Below are 17764 nucleotides of genomic sequence, written 5' to 3'. Positions count from 1 at the left end.
TTGCTTGGCAAGGTACTTGTTGGGGTATGTGGGGCTCTGCCTGTCCCAAGGCTTCACCACGCACTTGAGGAGGCTCCTCGCACCCAAATTATGGCAGCTCTGAGATACAGGAGGGGAAGAACTTTTTTTAAACAGAAATGGGTATTTTTTCAGACAAGATGAGGCCAGGCAGGATGGAGCTCTAAGCAATCAGGTCAAATAAAAGGTGTCCCTCTCCATGGCAGGGTGGTGGGAACAAGATGATTTTAAGGTCCTGTCCAACCAAAACCATTCCATGATTCTGTGATTCTACACTTAGCTACCTAAACAAAAGAAAATTGAAGAAAATGGGGGGGGAATGGTGGGGGGAGGGGAATAATAATAAAGCAAATATAGGCCAGGGACAACCTAGGAGAGTCAAAACAGCAAAACAACATCAGTAATATCTGCAAAGGAGAGGCAATGCATAGGAGGCTCAGAGACACAAGTAGCCTGGAGAAAAAGAGCTCACAGAGAAGCTCCAGATATTGCAAGGAACAGGTGTGCAATGATAAAATATTGCAAGGTGTGCAATGACGAGGTTTCTGCAATTGGGGTCTCAGATTAACAGAATCTCTTCTGTCTGCAACATCAAATACACCACATGCAGTAACTTCCAAGAGGTCTCTACCTATCAGCAATTTATGCCCATTTAAAAGGTGGCAGCCAGCTGATTGTCCACCTTACAAGAAAGAAATATGATTTGAATTTCCACAGCCCTCACATCCAGATGATGAGGCTTGCTAGAATCTCACCGAGTTAATTAAAACTCCATAAAATTAAAAGAGATATCTTCCTTTCCTTTACAGTCCAATCATCTCATAATATTTCCCTGGTTCATGACCAAAGCAAAGCGGAAGATTTAGGGTCTCATTATACTTCTGTGACAAAAATGTGAGAATTCAAAGGAGGAGCCAAAGGACTTACATACCCTTTTTGGTCACCAATGTTACAATATAATGCAGAGCAGGACCATTTTACATGATGAAATGTGCAGCCACAGCTACACACACACGGATTTGGGTGTAAAGAAGGTGTCACTTGACTGGTTGAGATGCTTTCATCCAGCAAAATTTAGTTTAACTTTAAAAATCACAATTGGCACTGAAGGCCAGAGCTGCCAGTGATGTGGTAAGTCCTGTAGCACTGGCCAGATCCCTTCTGGGAAATATCCAAACAAACTCTTCTTCTCCTGCCTTGGCCCACCAAAAGCTTTACCCTCACAGAGGTGATTTAGCACTTCAGATAGATTTCTAGGCTCACTCTTCCTCTCTCCTTCTCCCTCTGGAGGCAGAGCTTCATTCCTAATTCCATGGGTAAGCTAGGTGCCCACTGAGTCACTGCTGCCTATTGTGTAAGACAATAGATTTGTAAAGCAAAGTCGATTTTATTGATAGAAACACGCCTTGGCAATCGGTCTTCTGAGGATAAAAATCATGGATTCATCTCACAATGAGTATGTCTTCACTCATGAGATGCTAGCATCCAAAATTATTAACTGGTGCAAATACTCTATCTTAATTACTTGCACATTTTATTCATAGCCTTGGCTGCATTGATTCTCTTTAGTCCCAAATCCATGCTACAAAGAGCCTGGCTAATTCACTTTAAAGGAGTTCAGAAGCAAACACTTCTTTTTTGAAGCTAAGCTGTATAATTCCTCCACAAACAGATGGTATTCCGTCTGCCATTAAAAAAAAAAATTGTGAAAAAATCAACGTTGCAAAACCAGGCACACAACATTTGTGTGCTAACAAAGTGGATGTGCCAGAACTGCAGCTGCCCATGCCACCGTCTCTTGGCCCCTCTCTCTCACTGCAGCATCACAAGCTCCTCCGCAGAGTAGCTCTGCTCTGTCACCCATGGATTGCTCAGGGAAGGTGCTGCTGGGTGTCAGACACATTTATCCCTGCACTGAATTCCACCTGGGGCTTCCCATTGCCTCGGCATCCCCCAAGGCCCAGCGCCTGCCAGTAGGAAGCACTTGGCACAAGGACTTAGGTGGAATTCAGACTAGCTGAATCTGGAGCCTAATGAGCAGCTATTCCTTTATTTTGTTTCTTCCTCATTGTGCAGAGCGTGGCCCCGGGCCTCAATTACTGTGTTTTATTCAAACCCTGCTCAGAATGCACCACTATTAACTTCCCCATGTTTTCTCATTACTGATTTCCTATTGCACTTCTTGTCCCCTTCCCTGCCTGAAGTGAGCAGTGAATCTCACACTCAGCAAGGATGGGCAGATTAAATTCTTCTGCTGGTGCAGGACACCTGTGGTGAGGTGTCCCCCAGGGCAGGGACTGTTTTGTGCCACCAGCTGCCCGTGGCAAAGCTTCAGTGGAAGAAATGGAGCTGCCAAAACCCTATTTTTGTGCAGTGCCTATGTCAAAAATCCGAGAGCAGTTGCCATATTGCTGTCATTAAAAGAGCAAAGGACTGTTATCATAGAGTAATGGGCTCCTGCTAGTCCATTAACATTGGAGCAAAGCTGAAGGAATTTATAGAAAAAATGTGGAAAGCCTGGTATTTATTCTCAGAGCAAGGCAGCGCTGGTCCTTTCTCCCAGTGTTCTCCTATAATGTCTTTACTTCTGTTCAAATGAGGGAAATATTTATCTAATCATTTCCTCTGCTGGATGCAGGTGCGGGGAAACAACAGATGTTCATGAATTCAGCACAACAAATAGTTTAGAAAGACATCTTGTGTGAATCAGCTGTCCAGGTCAATTTATCCACAATGCTGAGTGGGAGGAACCACTGAAAGATGGCAGAGGTGTTGTTTACTGTCCTGTGATTACTTAGCTCATTAGCACAAATCTAATTGCAAATACTCCTGGTTAAACTCAGGAGAACTTTGCTGCTAAGCTCTCTTATGCGCATTCAAATGTATTACACGTCATAAGAAGCAGCTCTCTCCTGTATTTTCTATTTTTCTCCTATCCAGCGCCTTAATTCTTTGTTAGGAAGCATGTTATCAATTCAAATTACATTGCTTAGAAGCACCACTTTTACTCAAAAAAAAAAAAAAAACCAAAACCTTGGAGCTCAATCAGGGAGAAAGGTTTGAAAAATCCTCAAGGAGTTACAGCCAACTTTTCCTTGGTGGGTATTGAAATCTGAATTTCTACAGTATCAGAACTTCCCTAGTAGCAAAATGCCAGTCTTTCTACATGGAAAAGAAACACTGAACACCAGAGCAGGTCTCTTTGCTCCCATCAGCTTCAGCAACCATAAGAAAAATTAAATTAGTGAAGACATTGGTCCATTAATGACATTGCTCCATTTCAGAATTACAGGAGGGGGCTGAACTTATTTTATACTGCCACTGCTTGGCAATGTTCTGGGAAGCCAAATCTGTAGTAAGGTGCTTCATTTTTATTAACAGAGATAGATAATTAGTTAAAGATTACTATTTAAAAGATTAGGAACACTGAGAAAGAAGGGCCTGGGACAGGGAAGATGGGGAAGATATAATCTGCATAGTTTTTCTACAGAAAATCATCAAAGAATAAATTCCCTTCTTGCAGCAAAAAGAGTTATTCTTCCAGAGGCACAGATAAATTCAAAGTTCCAGAGACAGTAATGCCTTAAAATATGCCACACAGATAATAATGAGACAACAGGGTCCCAAAAAAAGGATGCAGAAGGGTGAATTAATAGTAATACAAGTTCTTGGCCTCTTCAGAGACATCTCCACAAAGCAACTTGGCCTTCTCACAGATATATTTCCCTGCATCTTCTAGCATATACCAAACCTATCACCCATCAGTGGGGGCCATCTGGTTAGCCAGCAGCTGGTAATTTTTCAAATCTTCTCTATTTTTCTGTGACTCCTCCATTGGGTCTGGAAAAATACAATGCCATCAGCCTCATGCATGCAAAAAAAGAAAATCACAAACAAATAAATAAACAAGAATTCATCCTCTTTGCTGTGCGTGAGTGTCCCCACATTACATACAGGACTTTGAAAAGGATGCTCATTGTGGAGTTTTTGTCTGCACCAGTCCCACTATGGGAGCCACTCATTTAAGTCATTGTTAGAGTTTGGGGAACATCTAAATTCAAAGATGGGGCAAACTCATTAAAAACAATGACAGATGGGGCTAATCCATCAAAGCAAAGATGCTTATGCTCAATCAAAAAAAATAAAAAAAGAAAAAGAAAAAAGAAAAGCTCTTTGTTGTCCATAAGCAACTCAAGGTATTTTTAAAGGAATTCAACAACCCTTGGATTGTCTGAAAGCAGAAAGTTGCTGCATGCAAGTGATCCTGGGTAGTGCTAAATTGTGTGAGGGCAGTGGTTGCCTCTGCCAAGCCAGAGGTGAGGTGGAGTGGATGGTATTAAATGGGGGAATCGGCACCTCTGGAATCTCAAACAGAAGTTATCACCCTGAGGGAAATTCTGTGGGAATCACAACCTGACCTCTCAGCTCATCTCTGCCAAGCTCACCACTAAACCACGTCCCACATCCATGTCTTTTGAATACCTCCTAGAAGAGTGACATAACCATCAAAAAGATATGTACAGGCTTTCAAAAGGCAGCTGAGAACAAGTCTGACCACGGGCACTGCTGACATTCTCAGCAGGAACATTTATGACCCCCGGTGTGCATGTGCCATCTGTGTATGAACGCACTTGGTACTGCTTGAAACCTGCCTGGAACTGCTCACAATCTTCAGAGGGGTGCCCTTTGCTCTGTACTGATAATCCACAAGTATAACTGCCAGATGAGCAGGGGTTTATTTCTGTTTAACAACAACAAAGCAACCTGCGCCGGAACGGATGAATAAAGCTTGAGCTCGGTTGTGCTTGGTAAGGAATATAAAATACATGGCAAAAAAAAGACCAGATTCCCAAGGACAAGTGCTCCTGAAGGAGAGCCCAGGAGGGAGCTTGGTGGCCATAGATGGCTCTGGACTGTCTTATCCTCCTGGGTGAGCAGAGATGCTGTGGGAGGAGGGTGAATCCTCAGCACTGCACTGCCCCTCTCCAGAGCACGCCTTGCACAGCAGGTGTTTGTGTAAGCTCTCACACCTTCCCTCTCTTCTCTTGGCTGCAGTGAAGCTGATTTGGGTGGCACGGGACACAAGAAACCCTCCAGATGCTGCATCTCCTCGAGTTTCACCTGCTCTCCAGAAGCCTTGTCAGGGTGAAATGCAGCACAGCACCGAGGATTGTGGAATCACTGCTTTTGATGAATCAGCAACAGCGATTTTATTGGATGTAACCCAGCATCATGGGTTTGTTCCCAGTCCCCCTTTCATTAGGTTGTGCCAGGAATGGAGCTGGGGGCCTGGCAGCTCCTGGCCCTGAAGCTGCAGGGACAACACACCACAATCCCAAAAATGTCAGGAAAGCCATCTTTTTGTCTGACCCCCCCAGAGCAACATTGTGACACAACCTTTCCCAAAACCTGCAGTCCCTGATGCCATCAGCTGCTCCCACAGACAACCAAATAAAAGTGGAGTAAGCTGCACACCGAGAGGCAGTTTGTTGAAAATCAAGTTCAAAACTTAAGCTTTAAAATAAACATATCAAGATAAACAGATTGGTCTTTGTTTCAGGCAGAATCAGCTCGACTGTTTTTTTTTTTCTTCTTGTTGATGTTCTTAATGTTTTTCAATGTGTGATGCCATTTCCTGAGGACTGTCTCTGCTCCAGAAACCTGTGTTCTTCCTTGGCTTCTCTCTCTGCCTTTTGTGGTTTATACACACAGGTGACCAGTTTTTTAGAGGAATTCTGACTCAGGCTGCACACTAAGGCCTTTCACTCAGTCATTTCTACTCTGCTCTACACTTGGGCCACCAATGCGAGTTGTTTGCACGAGGCAATAATTCCTCTGCCAAAATGGGTGAGCAGCAGCAGTGGCAAGTCTAGGGCAACCCCACTCCCACAGTGAGATGTAGTAAATATGGAATAAACCTCCTCCTTCCACCTAGGAAGGGAGAGAAACACACAGAGGCTGCAGCAGTCTGGCACAGTGAGGGCTGCAGCAGATTTCCTTCTGTCCCAGCACAGCATCATCTGGAAAAATGTCATTGCACATCCCAAGGCAAGAGGGGGTACAAATTCTGTGCAATTCTCTATCTGAGTTAAGCAATCCCCAAAGCCGGCTTTGAACAGCACAGAAGCATGCTGTGTTCTGAGTTAGTGGAAGGAAAGTTTTAGAGAAAATTGGGAAATTTGGAGCAAACTGAGACTTGGGAGAAACGGTCAGCTGGTGACAGAAGGCATGTTAAAATAAATCTGTCATAAGAAAACAGCATTTAGGTCACTGTGTAGGCTGGGAAAGCATTAGTTGTGAGCAGTTGCAAACTTCGTGCATTTAATTTCCACTCTTGGGACCATTAAATCTCAGTCTTTATCATTTAAGGGAGGAAATCACTATTGTGCTTCATTAGTGAGAAAAAGAATGTGTTGATCTTTATGTGGGACTCTCAAGTGCAGGTGTCATTGGACTTACCAATTCCTGCAAACATCCATTTTTTTAAGCACCCTGCCAACATTAAAAATCAAGACTCAGGTGAAAGTGGGCCACATCTTTTTAACATGAAATTTTCACATACCTCACATGTGTCTGCCTGAATTATCCAGAAACATGGCAATCAAATCTATTTTAATGAAGGATTGTGAAAGCAACCCTGTTTTATTTCAGTCCGCAATATTCAAAACTTCTCTTCCTGGAACCCATGAAGTTCTGGCATTTATTTCAAAGATATTAGATCACTTATCTGCTTCTGAAGCATTCTTGTTCTCCTATTTCTAATAAGGGATGTGATTTTAATTTTGATGTTGGCCTCAAGTGATCCCGAGTTTGAAATTTGGACCAGGAAAATGCTGCATTGCTTGGGAGATCTGTAAATTAACAAACTTACAGCGAGAGAAAACAAACGAAAAATAGCTGACGGGAAAGAAATGTTCAGAGAGCTGCAAACCTCCACATCAGGAGCTTTCTGCTGAGACTAAGCTAGAAGGGAGATTCGGAGGTTTGCAGTCAGTTTGGATACTCAGAATGGTTGTCAGAGAATCTTAAGAGCACAAGCCCTGCCTGGGAGTCACAGCTGGGACCTGCTCCGGGGGGCTGAGCAGACCCCCAGCCGTGCACCTCTGAACAGGGAAGGTGCCTCCCTTCCCTTCCTGGGCATCGTGCTGTATTTCACCAGCCTTCATCTCCCCACACTAATCCTTTTTGTACCTGTGGTTCCTGGCACATCCTCTGCCAAGACATGGACTTTGAGCAGAAGAAAAAAAAACAACAAAAAAACCAACAAAAAACCCCAAAAAACAACGCTCTGCTTTTTAGTGCCAAAGTTATTAATAATTAACATTCATAACACAAAACCGGTAAAACCGGTTCGGCACAATAAAGCCCGGCATTTTATTATTATTTTAGGGTTTAATTTAGTCATCATAAGTTAGTCGGGCTCATGTTTGCAAATCACGCAGAGCTGGGACTTCACCCCTCCGGCCCGACCAGTTCTGGAGAGCCGCCGGGGGGCAGCGGGGGGACCGGGACAGCGCCGGGACACGGCCCGTCGGGGCTCCCCGCCGCACGGAGCCCATCGGGGAGCACCGGGACACGGCCCGTCGGGGATGCGCGGCGCCGGGGCGCGGCGCCGGCTCGCCATTGCCCTCTGGAGGAGCCCGGGCCGTTCTCTGCAGCTCCCCTCGGGGCTGTGCTAAATTTGGGGATTGTTGTGTAGTTTTCTTTAATTTCTTTCTCTTTTTTCCCTTTAATTCTATTTTTATCTTATTCCCAGCCTTGCACCCACCGCTGGGAATGGGGGCTGCCCAACCGCGGCTCCCCGGTCCCGGTGATAGAGGAGTCGAGAATAGCCCAGGGCTGGCACGGGCTGGGTGAAGGACCGCGCCGTCGGGGCGGTTCGGAAAATGAACAAAAAGGGGAAAGAAAATGGAATAAAACAAACAAAAAAAGAGAAAAAAACCCCAAACAAACAAAAAAAAAAAAAAACTGAATAAAAAGAAAAAGAGGGAAAGAAAAAGTAAAGAAGAAATAGAAAAAATGAAAAGAAAGTTAAAGAAAGACTACAGAAAACGAAAAATAGTAATAAGATGCAAGGCTAAGCGGAAGGCGGACAGATAGAGCGCCCCGGCGGCCGCTCGGGATGCTCCGTCCCACCTCCCTCCTTTCCTTCCCGACCATTCCCGACGGGAGTTCCCTCCCCGCCGGAGGTGCGGGAGCCCCCGCGGCGCGCGGGCATCCCCGGCGCGTGTGTCCCCGTGTCCCGTCCCGCCCCGCCACGCCCGCGTCACCGCCGCGCCCGCGTCACGGGGCGCTCGGGGCGGAGCCGCCGCTCGCTCCCTGCGCTCCCCGGAGCCGTTGCGTCCCGCCCCGTCCCCCCCTTTCTCCCCACTTGTCCGTTTGTTGTCGCTGTCGCCATGGCGGCGGGGGCGGTGCGCCCGCGAAGTGAGGTGATAAGAGGGCGCGGCGGCTACAGGACCGCGCAGTGCCGAGCGGGGCGCGGCGGCGGCGGAGCGCGCCCGGCGCATCCTTCCTTCCATCCAGCCCTCCTTTCCCCACTGGCACCACCGCGCCCCGTCCGTCCTGCCCGGCTCCCCACATGGCCGCGGCTCCTCGGGAAACGCCTCGCGCCGCCGCCCTGCCGGTGCCGGAGCCGCGTTGCCGGGCGGCGGCCGTCGCCGCCTCCTCCTCCTCTTCCTCGTCCCCGCGGCGCCGCTAGCGCCCCGCGCCCCGCTCCGCGCAGCGCCGAGCTAGAAGGAGAAGAAGAAGAAAAAGCAGCAGGGCGCTCCCGCGGCACCGCCCCGGCGGCGGCGCTGCGCCGGCTCCGCGCGGCTGGACGGCGCGTCCGTGCCGCCTCCCTTCCCTCGGCTCCGCGCCGGCGCTCGGGATCACGGCGGCGGCGGCGGCTCGGCGGGACGCCCCGGCACGGATGCGGTGGGTGCCGGCTGCGGCTGCCGCCTTCCTTCCCTCCCTCCCTCCGTCTCCTCCGTGGCCGGCCGCTGGCTGACTCCGCTGTGTCTCCCCACCGCAGGCAGCCCCCGGCGAGTGCGAGATGGCGCTCAGCGGCACGCTCCTTCCCTCCATCGCCACCTTCGCGGCGGGCGCCGCGGGCCGCGAGAAGGCGGCGCGGCCCGCGGGTCCCGGCAACGTGAGTATCGGCGACACGGACGGGGCCGGGCGGGTCGGGACGGGCTGGGGCCGGGCGGGGCGGGGGCCGTCGGGGCGGGCGCGGCGCCGTGCGTCCGGCGCTGAGCCGTGCGAATGTCCCCGCAGCGCTGGCGGGAGGAGCTGTCGCAGCTGAAGCGGCCGCCGCCGGCGCTGTCGGCGCGGCCGGTGGAGACGCCGCCGTCGGAGCTGGAAGGTGCCGCCGCTCTCGGGCCTCGCCGTGACGCTGAGGAGTTCAATGAGCTGCTGGACTTCGACTTCATCCTCTCCAACTCGCTCATGCACCAGGAGCCCGCCGCCGCCGCCATAGTGGTGGCTCCCGCCGCCACCCCGGCCCCCACCGCCAGCCCCTGCCCCACCGGGCCCTTCGCCTACCCGCTGCCCCGGCCCGAGCCCGCCGGTCTCCTCTACGGCGGCGGCGGCGGCTGCGACGGGGCTCCCACCGCCGGCTCCGCCGCGCCCTTCAACCTGGCCAGCATCACCGACGTGTCCCCCTCCGGGGAGGCTTCGTGGCCGAGCTGATGCGGCCAGACCTGGACGCGGTGTACCTGCCAGCGCCGGCCGCGCTGCCGCCCCTGGGAAGCCTGCAGGGCAAGTTCGTGGTGAAGGCGGTGGGCGACTACAGCCACCCGGGGCTCAGCCCCAAGAGCGGCCCCGCCGCCCCGCCGCCCGGAGCCGACGGCCCCGGCTCTCCGTACACCTCCCTGCCGCGGATGTGCCCCAAAATCAAGCAGGAGGCCGCGCCGCCGCCGCACGGGAACAGCCCCCTAGGAGCCCCCCAGCACGACTTCGCCCTGGGCAGCCGCCCGCTGCCCGCCCGGAGTACGCCGTCGTTGGGGCCCGAGGAGATGCTGGGCGGCAGAGACTGTCTCCCTGCCACGCCGGGGCTGGGCCACCCGCCGCTGCCGCCGGGGTATCCCCCGGCTCCGGGTTACCCCACCTTCCTGCCCGAGCAGCTCTCTCCCGGCGCGCTGCAGTACCAAGGTGAGTCCCCGCGGTGCTGCTGGGGCTGCGGATTGTCCCGGCTTGGGCGCTGGCCGTGCTCACTCCTCCCTGTCCGCCCCTAGAGCTGATGCCGCCGGGGAGCTGCCTGCCTGAGGAGACCAAGCCCAAGAGGGGACGGCGGTCATGGCCTAGGAAAAGGACGGCCACACACACCTGTGACTATGCGGGCTGCGGCAAAACCTACACCAAGAGCTCTCATCTCAAGGCGCATCTGAGAACCCACACAGGTTAGTCCTCCCACCACCGGGGTCAGGGGGATGTCCTGGCCTGAGGGGCACGGAGTGTGACCCCGTCGGACAAGTGGAAGGGTTAAAAGCAGCAAGGCTTTTCCTTGCTGGGTTTCCGGGGTTTTTTTTTTTCTCCTCCTTGCCTACGTGAAGTCCTGAGCAGTCTTCACTTACTGGCTTGACATTTTGCTTAATGGTTCAGAGTGACTCAGATGTGGGAGCGGGTGGGTTTCTTGCCAAGTCAGAGTTTGTTCCTTCTCTCTTGCTATGTGGCTAGCTAATTAGCAGGTAGCTGGAAGCCGGCAGGGATTTGTTGCTCTGGATTGTGTTGGCCCACTTATGAGAAGGCAGCAGCCCTCTCTTGAGGATTACTTTCTTTGCTGGTGGTTAAGTGCTTTGTACATGCACCCCTCTCTTGGCTGGCTGTAGGGCAAGAGGTTGTGCACCTCTGCAAGCTGTTGCTCCCTTTTTGGGAAAACCGAGATAGATTCTCTGAAGAGCAAGGGCTTTCAGCTGAGCTGGCAGCGCCGATGGGGTGCCTCACCCACCTGTAGGACATCCCCCCCTGTACCAGCAGAGTTTAACTGTCGATTGTCCCCTGCTAGAATTGGGATAAAATCTGCCCAAAGTCTGTGTGTGTGAGCCCAGTCTCTGACTTTGCAGCTGAGTGCAGAGTTACAGTAACTGAGCTTGTGGAAGCAGGTACAGCACACGAGTTTTGCCAGCGTGGGCATTCTGTAACAGTGACTAAATAACCTGTGAATTTGCATAATTTGAATCCCTGGGTTGTGAACCTGATTCAAAACTTTCTCCTGAAGGGGAGATGGGAAAGGGAAAATACACTGGCACAGCAGTAGTTAGGCTATGTCTTCAGGTAATGGCAGAAAGGGGGAAAAAATCGGGCAAGCGATCAGTGAACATCTGCCTGAAGCCAGTCAGCACCATCCCCAGGATGTGTGGGACAGGGAGTTTGTAATTGTTGGGGAAGCTCATCTTGCTATCAACAGTAGTTTTTGTATAATGAAGACACTAGTAAGACTGAGTCCTTAATCAGGCCGAGCTAATGAAAACAGTTTCTGGCTGTTTTTTCATTCTTGAGACCTACAATTATCTAAATATGTTGTCTGCTGAGTTATTTCTGGTTGCTATTTGATTGTGTAACACTGCCAGCAAAAATACACATTCAGGTGTTCTGAAGCCTGGTGTGCAAGGCAGTGAAAACAAGCATTTTAGTGAAGATTTAAGTGACACTAGCATTTCATAGCGCCTGTACATCTTGAAAAGACAGCCTTGCTCTTTTAGTCTTTTAGTCTTTGTAGTTTTTTTGCAACTGCTTCATGAAGTTCATTATCTTTGACCACCCTTTGTTTTATCCAGGACAACTGCTTGAAAGAAGGTGCTACTACTAGTGGTAGCTGCAAAAAAACCCAAAAATTCCTGTGTTTCACTGCTTGTTTTTTGTTTTGTTTTGTTTTTTTTTAACAGGTGAGAAGCCTTACCACTGTGACTGGGAAGGCTGCGGGTGGAAGTTTGCCAGATCCGATGAACTCACTCGTCACTACAGAAAACACACGGGCCACCGCCCTTTCCAGTGCCAGCGCTGTGACAGAGCCTTCTCCAGGTCGGACCACCTCGCCTTACACATGAAGAGGCACTTCTGATTTGGGAAAGCAGTGGATCTTTCCCCCAACTGCCGTAGACATTCAGTATTTACAGCACAAGGACTGTCTTCCACAAGAGGGGGAGAACTCATTTTAAGCACTACAGATAATCGAGGTGAAGTCTTCCAAAGAGTGGAAAAGAGGGATAACTGCATATGGACATTGCAACTTTCTTTTTATAATAGTTATATACTTAAGAGAACCAAAGACGTTGGGGGTCAGTGACTGGATCTTCTATCATTCCATTTGTAAATCCAACTTGAATTATTTCTGGACTACAGAATGCCAAGGAGTGACTGGAAGTCACGGATATCAGGGTTAAACAGACTGTATGTAGTTCAGAGGGTGGGGATATTACACAGGGAAATTACATTCCCTTAATTTCCTTTCAATGCAATATTAGATGTACATATCATCTTGTACTTTCTTTTTTTTTTCTTTTTCCTTCTAAAAGCCATTACAATGTTAAAAGAGGAGGAAAAATTCAGGTACAAGAATTATATTTTAAAAGCCTATTTCATGGTGCTTAGTGACTGTTGGTTCTAGAGGTACCAAAACCAGGAAGCCAAAGTTCTCAAACTGCTGCATATCTGACAAGGAACTATTTTTTATCTTCCGATTGCCAATTATGACCTAAATCAGGTGAATAACCCTGGTTTATCTTTTTTGTTAAGAAAATAACTTTATGCAGACAGTCTGTAATGCACTGTGGTTTCGATGTGCAATAGTTTGTACAATGGTTTATTCCCAAATATGCCTTAAGCAGAACAAATGTTTTCTATATAGTTCTTTACATAATAAATATGTAATATAAATTTAAGCAAACTTCTATTTTGTATATTTGTAAACTACGAAGTAATAATGAACATTTTGTTGGAATTTGTATTTTGCATATTCAAGGTGAAAATAAGTTTTAAATAAACGTATAATATTTTATCTGAACAGTTGCTCTAGTTTTCTGTGTATGGACATGGCCAAAGGAAGTTTGTTAGGTATTTGTTGGTGGTTGAGTTTACCAAGGCAAGGAGGTGGTGGTGGCAAAATGCATGTAGTCTCAAGACTCTGAAAGACAGGATTGTGTAAGTGCAGTGCTGATGTAACATCTCTTTTTAGGGAAAAAGGTGTATGGAAAGTTTTTGCTCTGGATGTTGAGTTGCTGCTAATCTCACCTGCATGGGTAAAACTGTAATTTACCATTTTTAAAGTAACTCAGTTTAAATTATTTTTGGAGGACATAGTTCTGTTGAGGACATGAGACCTTGTGCATCTGATGCTAACAAATCCTAGAATTATTTTAATTTTTTTAGCAGTCTTTTCAGCAATTAAGGATTTCCATCTTCATTGCCTTGGATTTCTTAGGCAAGCTGAGGTAACCACCTCAGTGTGAGCAAAGGAAAACCCACTTGGTAATGTCGAGCAAAGAATTAAACACTGCTCGGAGAATAAAAGGGCGCATACACAAAACTCCACTTAACCATTGCCCGCACGGAATTCTCTGTTGAAGCCGTCTCTGTCCTGGGAGCCCAGTCACTCCATGAAGACCCAGGATTCCTGCAGGAATGCACACGTAGCCAGGGAAGACTGACCATGCAGGGACTGAGGACGTGTTGCTGCGAGGTCCCTGGCGCGTGCCGCGCCGCAGCTCTGGGGGCGGTGAGCCCGCCCCGGGTCATCACCAACCCCGTGGTGCTTTTCCTTCGGGACCTCATTGTTCCAGCTGCCTTACAGAAATGTGCAGCAAACAGATGATTTTCACATTAATGCCTGGGTGAATAGGATCTGGTTTTCTCACTGCTCTTCGGATAAAAGGGAAGAAGTGATTCCTCTTCAGATGATTTGTAATGTCTGTCGGGAATTTGGGTGTATGTGGTGCACAATAAAGCTGAGGAAAAAAAAAAACCAGCAGGCAAGAGGCTTTTGTATCTTTGTAGTAGCTAAAAGAAAAGTGGCAATATCAATTTTTTATGTCCAAATGTGCCTTTGGAATGCTATTAAAGTTCACATTTCGATGTGTGGGGATCGTTGCCATTTTTCCCTCAGTTCGTGTAAGTAATATAATGATGCAGAAAATATTTCTCACCCCTTATTGCCTAGGCATGCTTTGTTCTACTGAAAGCTATCTTTGTTGATTTGGTTTATAGGTAACACAGGGAGTAGGGAATTGTTTGGTTTGCAAATAGCAAGCATTTAAAGCTAAATTAAAGTTATGAGTCATCCTTTATCTGAAGCTTTTTCCATGTGAAAACTTTTTTTTACAATTAAACCAGGCATTTTTTTACCTCCTCTGTCGCTCTGCCTGCGAATTCTGGATGAGAGATCCAAGGTCAGCATTGAAGCTGGCATGTGCTGAGGGCCTGAAATGTCATTGTCCTATCCGATAATGCTGGAGCACACTTGGTAGGTGTAGGATCTCCTTTGTATGGCTGCCACTCAAAACCTCTTACATATGTGCAAGATCTACATTCTAGCGAATCTGTAAGTACTGAAATCTGAATATTTCATCTGGGAAACTGGTTTCTTTTGCTTTTCAAGCATTCTATCATTATACACCCTTAAGAATTTTGTAAGGCACTGTAGCACTTAGTAAGGCATTATCTGCTTCAGCCAGCTTCAGTTTTTGCTTGATGTTTTTATGGACCCTAGGTTTCTAGTTGCATGAACAATGGCATTCTTGAAACAGAGCATTGTTCCCTATTCCACTTGATTTTTTTTAATTCCCTTTTTTTTTTCCTGATCCTAACCAAGTTGTCCTCGTGTGTGAATTTCCAGACTGAAAGAGACAGGACTGTAACTTTGTATTTAAAAGGAAATGCTGCTGTGTCTTTAACCATTTCCAAATTGCTACTCCTATACTTTTTTGGGAGCCAACTGCTCACTTTTTGCCATAAAGCATTCAACACATGAGAGGCAGTCCTTACTCTTAAGGAGGTCTCTGCAGGAAATGCTGAAATGAGCAGTGCTCTGGTAAGTAGAGCTGGAAACAGCACGTTGTGTTTGCCACCTGTTTTGTCGTGTCTGTGATCCTGGAGTTGCACTTAGGTGCAGGATTGCACATGGATGCAGTGAAACAACACATGTATCAAAAAGCCTATCTCATAAAAACATATGTAAAACACCGAGAAGTCTTGTAAGTATGTCTTGAAAAACAAGATTTGTTTAGCGTTGCTAAAGCTGTACATGTGCCACTTTGCTGGGGCATCTAGAAGTCAGGGTTTGAGGTTATTAGGGGTGGCCTGTGACATGGGGTGAGCACCTCCAGAGCTGCCCCAGAGCACTATTTCAGCTACTGAAGGCAAAATCTCTTGCAGCAGGGAGTTATCTCTGCAGTCAAACTACAGTCGTCCTTAATCCTGCTCACCCCTAGCCCAAATCTCTCTCTGGAGCACACTTAGCATGTAGAGATGGAGCTGCTTAAAACAAGATGGCACATGCCTGCCTGCTGAGTGCCAAGTATTCAAAAGTGGCACCAGAGTAAAAATCTTCTCAGAGGCACAGCTGCCATGCACTTGTCTGCTGCACACCATGGCCTGGGAGCCTGGGTTTGACTGTGACCCAGCACAAGTGGCTTCAGCCACCCCCTGTCACATGGAGCGCTGCTTACAAGGCAGTTTTCTTATCCCTCCTGGTGGCTACCAGATCCTGCTGCAGCTGAACTCAACAGCGAATCTCACAAGGATTTATATTAAGCTGATATGAATCAGTGAATTTCATTCTCCTTCTCTTTAATAAGGGAAGATCAGAGAGTGCTGTGGTTAATCACCCTGAGTGCTAACGGTTCGACAGAATTAGTTTACACAGGTTTCCTATGGGAGTGTGCTGGATCTCGGAGCTAGCCTACTTTCACTGGCGTCCCTGGCAAGCACTTTTAACAGCATTTGAGTGCAAGAATTTCCAAATTAACCTGTGTCTGTCCCTGGGCTTTCCTCCCCTCAGTGCAATTGGGTCGCATGCTCAAGGGCAACAGGAGAATAGGAATGATTTGCAAGCTGGGGACAGACAGAGCAGTGGTTACACCACTCGAGTAGGACATGGGCAGGAATCTGGATGTTGTAGAAGAGCTGGTAGGAGGAAGTAAACTCAAGGTATGGTGAGCAAAACTGATAATGGAGAGGAAGAGGAACACCACCAGAACCACCAGCGGCACCGCCACGTGTTGACTCAGGCTTGCCAGGAGAGCACCCCAGATTAAATAGCTGCATTTAGGCTCAGTGGATGTATCTCTGGACACAGAGAGGAGTGTGTACTTAAAGAGGGGGAAGGCCCATCATTCACCGAAATTCAATTGAGGTCACATTGGCTTGGAGCCACAGGGGAACACACCCACATTCCCCTGTCTGCCGTACACCTGGGTGACTCACGTTTCGTCTGCCTTTCGCTCTTGCCGTGACTTTACCAGGGGAACATTTTCATTACTGCTGAAGGCATTGCCACTGAGCACAGAAATTGTCTCTGCGGCATGGAAGTGGGCGGTGGTGGTGTTTCTGCCACCTTGTTCTCCACCCTGGATGCATATAGGTATCTGCTAGTCTCTTTTTCACCTTTGGATGCATTACCTGTGAGCCCTCGAGGCCTGAACCTTAATGGTGTGAAAGACGGGAGGGGAAAAAGTGGCTTGTGCTTTATTAATGTTTATTCTATATTTAGAGTGTGCGTTCCCAGAGATTTACAGGAGACAGGCGGCCCTAATAACTGCTCACAAGAGGCATTAGACAGCTGCACCTTTTCCCTTCAGTAATGTTTTCTGTACTCTTGGAGCTGTGACTTCTTTTGTAACCAAGATGGTGATTTTCACACAGACCTGGCTAGCTTGGGGTCAACCTCATGACTTGCTAATTAAGAAGAAGAAGTTTTAGGGAACACGGAACATGCCGAGCTGCTTTCACTGTGAAATCTGGGTGAGCAGAAGGGTAATCATGTGCTGCTATCAGCGCAGCCATCTTGCTGCAACCCTGAAAAGTTTTGCATGGTTTTGCTTTGGGTACAGCGTGCTTGTTTATCAAGCACAAGTTAAGGCTTGCTTAAATCTTGCCATTCAAGTTCTCCACTGTTAAACTTTCAGGCTTTATTCAACAAAATAATCCAGTTTCCCTGTGTTATTTGGTTTAAGGCCTTTAATTTTAAGAAGAGATAGCCCGCAGTTATCCAGAATGATTTACCCCATTACTGCCGCAGCAGTTAGGAAAGATCTGTCAGGAAATGCCACACCACCAGCACAAAGGGGTTCCTTTACTGGGAGCCTCCTCGGTGGTGCTCAGAGTCTGTTTGTGCACGTCGCAGTGTCATAGAATCACAGAATAAGCTGAGTTGAAAGAGACCCTCAAGCATCATCAAGTCCAACTGCTGGCCCTGCACAGATCCATGCCTGAGTCCCACCATGTGCCCAAAAGCATTGTCCAAATGCTTCTTGAGCTCTGTCAGGCTTGGTGCCATGCCCATTCCCTGGGGAGCCTGTTCCAGTGGCCAAAAACCCTCTAGGGGAGGATCCTTCTCCTAATATCCAATCTAAACCTTTCCTGACACAACTTCAGGCCATTCCCTGGTCACCACAGAGCGCAGATCAGCGCCTGCCCCTCCTGCTCCCCTCATGAGGAAGCTGCAGAGCTGCACTGAGGCCTCCCCTCACTCTCCTCCATCTCAACACACCCAGCGCCCTCAGCTGCTCCTCATGGAGCTTCCCCTCAAGGTCCTGCACCATCCCCATGGCCTCCT

General features: G+C 48.4%; 1 protein-coding gene across 1 annotated transcript; it reads left to right on the top strand.

The window, feature by feature from the left end:
• The first annotated feature begins 8469 nt into the window (after positions 1-8469).
• KLF4 (Kruppel like factor 4) lies at positions 8470-12991 on the top strand. The gene is given in 5 exon segments (XM_030968535.1): positions 8470-9145; positions 9271-9660; positions 9663-10146; positions 10230-10394; positions 11880-12991. Coding segments are annotated over 5 exon segments (1311 nt in total). The 5' UTR covers positions 8470-9049; the 3' UTR covers positions 12056-12991.
• The last annotated feature ends 4773 nt before the right edge of the window (positions 12992-17764 follow it).

This window comes from Camarhynchus parvulus, chromosome Z, assembly GCF_901933205.1.
Source record: "Camarhynchus parvulus chromosome Z, STF_HiC, whole genome shotgun sequence".
Classification (NCBI taxonomy): Eukaryota; Metazoa; Chordata; class Aves; order Passeriformes; family Thraupidae; genus Camarhynchus; species Camarhynchus parvulus.
Note: the sequence above shows the minus strand (reverse complement) of the source record. Positions and strands in the feature narration are given on the sequence as shown.